This window comes from Elephantulus edwardii, unplaced genomic scaffold (assembly GCF_000299155.1).
Source record: "Elephantulus edwardii isolate Elephantulus edwardi_28Jun2011 unplaced genomic scaffold, EleEdw1.0 scaffold00137, whole genome shotgun sequence".
Classification (NCBI taxonomy): domain Eukaryota; kingdom Metazoa; phylum Chordata; class Mammalia; order Macroscelidea; family Macroscelididae; genus Elephantulus; species Elephantulus edwardii.
Genome location: NW_006399887.1, coordinates 3,454,740 through 3,462,107, shown reverse-complemented (window position 1 = coordinate 3,462,107; position 7,368 = coordinate 3,454,740). Strand labels below are relative to the sequence as shown.

The 7,368-nt window shown below is 43.4% G+C and overlaps 1 protein-coding gene across 1 annotated transcript in view; it reads right to left on the bottom strand.

The window, feature by feature from the left end:
• Positions 1-3,791: 3,791 nt before the first annotated feature.
• The window catches only part of TEC (tec protein tyrosine kinase), a 145,257-nt gene continuing 141,680 nt past the window's right edge, over positions 3,792-7,368 (bottom strand). Inside the window, exons 15-17 of the mRNA XM_006894160.1 lie at positions 6,220-6,338; positions 5,837-5,994; positions 3,792-3,906 (exon numbers count right to left, since the gene is read on the bottom strand). Of these exons, the coding sequence (XP_006894222.1) occupies positions 3,823-3,906; positions 5,837-5,994; positions 6,220-6,338 (361 nt within the window). The 3' untranslated portion in view covers positions 3,792-3,822. The remainder of the gene's footprint in view (positions 3,907-5,836; positions 5,995-6,219; positions 6,339-7,368) is intronic.

Sequence of the window (7,368 nt, the reverse complement as noted above, 5' to 3'; positions counted from 1 at the left end):
AAAAACCCTATCGCAACATCTGGGGAAATGATCTTCAAACTTTCACCAGCCTCATGCCCTAGAAGGAAAAAAAAAAACCACCCAAAAAAACAAACTTCCTCCGGTCTGGTCTGATCTTCGAGAATACACAAACAGGCGAGCTGAGGACAAATGACAAAGCCATCTTACTTACAGGTGGAAAGGATCATGGCCGCGTCGGCAGCGAGAGCACAGGGCTGCCCTCCGTTCTCCAGTCACAAACACACACACCCGCATCTTTGAACTGAAATCATAGCTCGCCCAGGACGTTTCTCACTGGCAAAGTAAACCCCACCTATTTTCCTGTCCTCAAAACCTCAAGAGCAGCGGATGAATGACAACCTGGTGGCCCATATAAGCCACTGTGAGAATCTGCATCCACAGCCCCGCGGGAAGTGGCTGTGGTTCCTCTTCCCAACCCACTGCTGTGACTCCAGGAAACATTTGATAGAAACTGCCACATTTCAGGGTGGAACGGAGCTCAAGATTCAGCACCTCAAACGGCCTTCTCTCCACAGAGGAGGAAATGGATGACAGGTTAAGAGACCTGCCTGAAGACTCTCAGTTAGCGGTAGAACGAGATTGTAGGTTTTGTTGTACTAAGTTTAGCCTTGCTTGTTGTACTTGGTGGCCTAATGGTTAAGGAGGTGCACTGCCAACATGAAGATACATGGTTTGAACCCACCAACTATTCAATGGGATAAAAATGGGTAAACTTTTCTCGTGTGATTGATAGACCCCGAAAATTTTCTGGAGGGTCAGCTCTGCATCAATTCTGACTCAACAGCACATAACAACAACTTGCATGTGCTGACACTTCTGGGACTTTAATAGAAATAAAGCAAACCAAAAGAGAAAATCCCAGTCACTTCCCTCAACTCACACAGTGAGCCTGCAGGGCAGAGTAGAACTACTCCATGGGATTTCAAAAGTTGTAAATCTTTGCAGAAGCCTCATTCTTCTCCAAGGGAACCACCATTTGTTTGGCTAGCAGACCAACACTTAACCCGCTACACCCCCAAAGTCATCTGTGAGACCTTTGGGATGTATAATGTCCTGAGGAAAAAGCCAATCTTATTAATAATACATCTAAAAGGTGATTCTGGCATGACAAAAAATAAATAAAAATTACAGAGCCTCTACAGTAAGAACTCACTTAGAGATTTTATTGTGTCCTATTGGGAAATACGATCTTTCCAATCACTTGCTATTCATACAAGATCTGGACAATGAAAAATGACAGAAGAAGAATTTATGCCTTTGGGCTGTGGTATTGGAGAAGAGCACCAAACATTCCATGGACAGGCAAAAGAACAAATAAATATGTCTTGGAGAGGGTGCAGCTGGAGTGTTCTTTGGAGGAAAGAATGATGAGGCTTTGCCTCACATACTTCGGGCATGTTAGGTGGGGTTTTTCCTTGGAGAAGAACACAATGCTTGGAAAGGTAGAGAGTCAGGGAAGGAAAGGAAGGCCCTCGACCGGCTGGATTGACACGGTGCCTGCCTTAATGGGCTCTAATGCGCCAGAAAGTGTGAAGATGGCTCAGGATAGAACAGGCTTTAGATCTGTTGTTCATAGGGTCGCTGAGTCATACTTGACTCGACGGTCCCTTACAACAACAACAACAACTGGAAAATATAACCTAAAAATAACTTTAATAAACCCAAGGAATAGTGACATTGCCTTTCCTACTTACTGCCTTATAATCAAAGATCAGTTTAGGAATCTGAGTAGACGTTTCCATTTTGTGCTTCACCCTTTTTCCTGGCTGAACTTTTCATCTTGGGAACTCTGGTGGTGCCGTTTGTAACTCCTGTTGCTAATCTAGCGGCAGCACCTCTCGGGTGCTTTCAATCCACCATTGGCTCCGAGGGGGAAAGATGGCAACCATCAAACTTACAACCTCTGAAAATCCACTGGCAGGTCCACTATGAGTTCAACCAGACTCCACAGCAGTGAGCTTGAGGGATGCTGGAGTTGTCTGTGTTGTTGTTTTTTTAGTTTATGTTTTCATATATGTCCCTGCATGGCACACTAGTTTGGGATTACCAGCTAACCTAAAGGTTGGTGATTTAAACCCACTAAACAGTATGACCTAGAATGGTCTGGTGATCTGATTCTGGAAAGATTACAGTGACAAAAAACTCTATGGTGCAGTTTTACTCGAAAACATAAGAGAAATAGATGATTGATTGATAGATAATAGATAGATAAAATATCTACAAATGCTACCAGACAATATTTCACACTCATTGCTCTCAACCTGCAATCAGCTCATAGCTGACTTTCCATTGGGTTTTCTGAGACTGTCAATTGCACATAAGGAGACTGCTTAATTTTCTCCCTCAGAGCAACTGATGGATTCAAACTGCTAGCCTTTGGATTTGCAGTGCAACACCTTAACCACTAGGTTCCCAAGATACATCTAAAGAAAACCACTCCTCAAATGTATTAGTGAAAATAAGGTCAGAACTTCCTGAAGCTGATATTCCAGTGGGGTTTTGGAGGTTATAGATCACACTGGAGATATGTTTCACCTTTGGAATTGCTTGTGGGTTTGAACCACCAGGGCGGTATGCCCTTTGGGTTAGCAGCTCAACTCCCTGCAGATTAGGCTACCAGAGCTCCCCGGGGTAATATCTAGGAAGAGCCAATGTGTAGTGAGAAGGTCTAGACCTTTTCTTTCAGTACCTTGATTAACACTTAGTCAGTTAGTAAGCACTTAACACAGCTCAAGGTGAAAAAAAAAAATAGAACATGGAATTGGAATACTGCTAATATTACTAATACCATCACTACTAATCATAATATGATTTACCATCTCTGAAACCCCTTTGGCAGGCTGGACAGACTGTGTATCAGAGTAAACTGTGCTCCATAAGGTTTTCAGGGCCTGATATTTGGGACGGAGATCACCGGGCCTTTTCTCAAGGTGCCTCTGGACATGAAACTCCCATTTTTTCAGGTGGAATCCAAACAGCATTGATCATTTGTACTTTGCAGGGAATCCCTTGAGCTGGACAGGCATCCCCAGACACATCTACCAGAGCAAGGTGTGGGTATTAACAATAGAAAGACAGACTTCTTTCTCCTCAGCAGAGCATATCTGATCTCCAGAGGAAAAGGGGTGACAGCTATAAGCCACAGCACCAAGTTTGGAGAAGATCATCTGGTACATATCATAAATACATTCAAAAGACAAATCATGTTTCTTATAAATATATAACTTTATATATTATATATATATATTTACACTATATACAACATACACATATTTTTCAACATGATATTAACAGTAGTCTTGAAAACAGAGATGTCTTCAAAACAAAACAAGGGTACTTATCTGAGATGAGCTCTTAATTCACCCAGAACCTGTGTTCTAGACAGTTTCCCCAGGCCCAGATTTCTGCAGATCTCAAAGGGAGGAATGAGGTTGCTGGAATACGGCTCTAATACCCTTCTTCTCCCAGACAACCTGGCCTCCTTCCATGAGCACCAGCTAACATGGCCCCACATGCCGTATGACGATGGGCAAACCCTGGAGCCTAGGCACAGTTCCTGGCACAGAACAGGCACTCAGGTACCTGTGGAATGACTAAAAGTTGAGAGCTCCCCATCTCTCTGGCAGCATTTCCACAATCCAAAGATAAGATCACCGTTTTAGAGCTAGAGTTGGTTCAAGTCAAGGTTTAAGTGTTTGCATCTTGAAGATCCGCACATTAAGGTGCTGAATGAATGGAAAATCACAAAAAAGCCACTTCTGCGTGCTTTTGAATCTGGGAGCCACTGGTCACAGTGCCACTTCATCTTCCAAAAGTTTCTTCACACTCAACAAGTTCATTTATCGTCCGCAACAAATCTTCAAAGGAAGGTCTTCCCTCTGGTTTCTGCAATGAAAAGTCAAAGGGAAGCTGTGAGTTCCAGAATCTACCCCAAAGTTTCCTCATTGCTCAAACTCATAGAGCATGTAACCAGAAGCACTCATTATCTCAGGCTGGGCCATACAAATGGTCAAACACTGGGCTACTACGGGCCAAAAGTTTGACAGTTTGAGTCCATGTTTGGATGCATGCTTGGGAAGAAAGGTCTCAAGATTCGCTTCTGAGAGATCACAGCCTTGAAAGGCCTCTGGAGGCTGAGCGCTCTGAAAGCCACAGTAGTTTAGCGTAGCTGGTGAACAGTGTCTGCATTGGGCATTTTAAAAACCATCTATATAGGATCAAATGGACAACAGCAATTCACAAGATCAGAGAGGAACACTAGGGGGCAGTGAGTTTATATTAATGGGGAGGAACAACTCAGAAATGGTGGGTGACAACAGTGGCTTATCTAGGACAAAAGAATTGATGCTCCTGAGTTACATACACGAAAGTTGTTGAACTGATGTGTGTTTTGTGGTGTGCATTCACAACAACAAAAACCTCTATGGTGGGCAGTTCTGCTCTGGAAAGCATGAGGTTGTGGTGAGAAAGAATTGACTCGTGGCCCCCGGTTTGGTCCGGGTATGTGGAGGAGCTTTATTACGTTCCTGAGCAGGAGTGTGAAGGCAGGGTTTGGGGATGGTCAATCTAGAAGTAGTAATGTATAGGACAAATGAAGGAAGAGACAGTCTCCCACTGGGAGACACTAATATGTTCCATTCCCAAAGCAATAAGTTATGTTATTATAACATCCTGTGTGAGCTTGAACAACATTAAGTTTTAGAACAGACAGAGTTCCTTTGGGCCTTCCAAATCAAGTCTCTCACTCCTCACCTGCCCAATCCCATTCCCCACTAAAGTCCTCAGATGGCCCTGGTGCTCTGCATCAGAACAAGCTCCATTCTCATGCAGACACGCTATGCTTATTCCCTACCTCAGCTAACACTGCCTCTCCCCCAACACCACTTCCTGCCCACCTCAGTGTTCACAGGGTCATAATGACAAGACATCGTGAGGTTGGGCTCTGGACTCAGACAGGCCTCTGGTGCTCTGTAACTCGGTGGCTTTTGTTGTGTAAGCATCAGCTTCAGGAACCTTGGTCACCTCATCTACAGAGATTTCTACTGATACACGCTACCAAGTCAGAACAGACTCATAGCGGACCCTCCATTGACTGTTTAGAGATTGTAAGTCACACGAGAGGTGATGGCCCGCCATTCTCTTGAGGGGCAGCTGGTGGATTTGAACCGCCTGCCTTTGGGTTGGCAGTACAATTCCCTACCACTAAGTCACCAGAGTGCTTTACTATCTACAGAGTGGTAGTCATGAAAGTACTTCCAACTTTGGAGGCGTTATTTTGAGAATTAAATTAAATGCAATATAACAATACAACTGAGTTAATGTCATTTTTCAAAATAGTTTTGGTTTCCAATAACTTCTATAAGGTCACATCTCAACCTGGGTGGAAGGAAAATTTCCAAACACTGTAAGAAAAGAAACCTAGGGATGCTGGGATCTTGAAGAAGAAATCTTTCCAGGTGAGAGAGTGATATACACCAATCCTACGGGAGATCCAGTGAGCAAATCATTCCTCCAGGCTTATTTCTTGAGACTCAAAAAAAAAAAAAAATCAGGCAACAGTGGCAAAATTTCTCTTGGGAGTTGGGCAACAACCTTTAGGTACTGAACTAGTTACTAGCATTTTCCACTTCTTCACCTTCTTCTTCATGTGATTCAGGAAAGAGTTGATAGTATTGTCTTTCTACCTCAGATCTGAAACCACTGTGAAATAGACCTGCTCTGGCAGGCTGTAGAAACCGTACTGTACACATATCACAAGTGCAGACTCCTCAATGCTTTTAAAGATTCAAAATGAATGCACAAAAACCGTGAGTACCTCGTGCCAACACCTCAGCATCACCTCATATACATATTTGGATGCCAGCTTGGGTGGGTAGAGTCGGTGGCCACGTGTAACCATGGTTACCACTTCATAGTTGGTGTTTTTTTCAAAGGGCATTCTGCCTTCAGTGAATACTTCCCACATTAAGACACCTGGAAAGGGAGAAAGATTAGCCAGTGGCATATCTACTTTTTCAGCATAGTCTTTTCCTCGCCCCCCCTCCCCAAAGTGCAGCCCCTGTCACTGCCCTCGTCCTACGGGCAATGGTCTGAGCAATGGTTCGAGGCTGCAGTTTACTCTGGCATGGTTATATTATGAACAACCCATCAAGAAAAGGTTCAGAGTCGGCTTGAAGAAACACGAATAATGGGACGTACCAAATGACCAGACGTCTGACTTGCTGCTGAAACGGCTGTAATTAAACACTTCGGGTGGACACCACTTCACAGGGAATTTAGCACCAGAAGAACTTGTGTACTGATCATCCAGGACGTACCTAGCGTGAGACACACTGTGGGTTACACTTTGGGACACAAATAAGTGTTCTTTCTTTTCCCCGCCCCTTACCAATCAAAAACACAGTTGACTGACTGAAGTCCAACAGGCATCCGGTTGAAGCTAAATGTTTATGTCTGCGGCCACGCCTGGTGATTTCCACCTTCCTCTCAGCTTTAAGTGCATGAGAATGAGGCATTGTATTCTTGTATTCTCTCTCTCTCTCTCTCAGCAATGGAGGCAGAAGACAATCCAAGTTTGCAAGCATTTCTTGCAAGCAAACTTTGTCTCACGAAACAACACTTTTACTTCAAAGCACAACACACACAACATTCAAAGCAGGACTGCTCAAAAGGAAGTGGTGTGGAGGGGCTGGAGGCACACAGTGTGTCGGCCTCCATAAATCCACAGAGCACAATCTGAAAACTACAGTATGTGAAGATTAAAGTGAATTGCAAAGAAACAAATGTAAACGCTAGAGGACACATTTACATACTGGGGTCCCCACCTCTCACCCCATCGCAACACACACTCACAACAACACAGCACATTTTTTTCCCTACCCAAACCAAAATAAAACAGAAACCCAAATCCACAGCCATGGAGTCAATTCCAATTTATAGCCCAGGCAGCACAGTGTTTAAAGTATTCGTTTGTGAACCAAAAGGTCAGTAGTTCATGCCTACAACTTTATCTGAGGGATATGAAACAGTTTGTTTGCATAAGGATTTACTGCCTTGAAAACTCTGTGGGAAACCCCATTCTGTCCTATAGGGTCACTATAACATAAACTGAACTTCTGGTTACCTCTGGGAAGAGTTCTTCACTAGAGGTGATGGATGCGGGATGTCTGCTCATTATAGAAAAATTTACAGTCCATATTTACAAAAGGAATATATTTTATTTTATTTTATTTTTAATATATTTATATTGTAGTTCCACTTTTCAAACTTTGGACATGTAGCTTAGGTGAGGCCATTCTTTGGAAAGAGACATCATGTTTGGAAATATCAGTCAGGTGAGTCTGAATT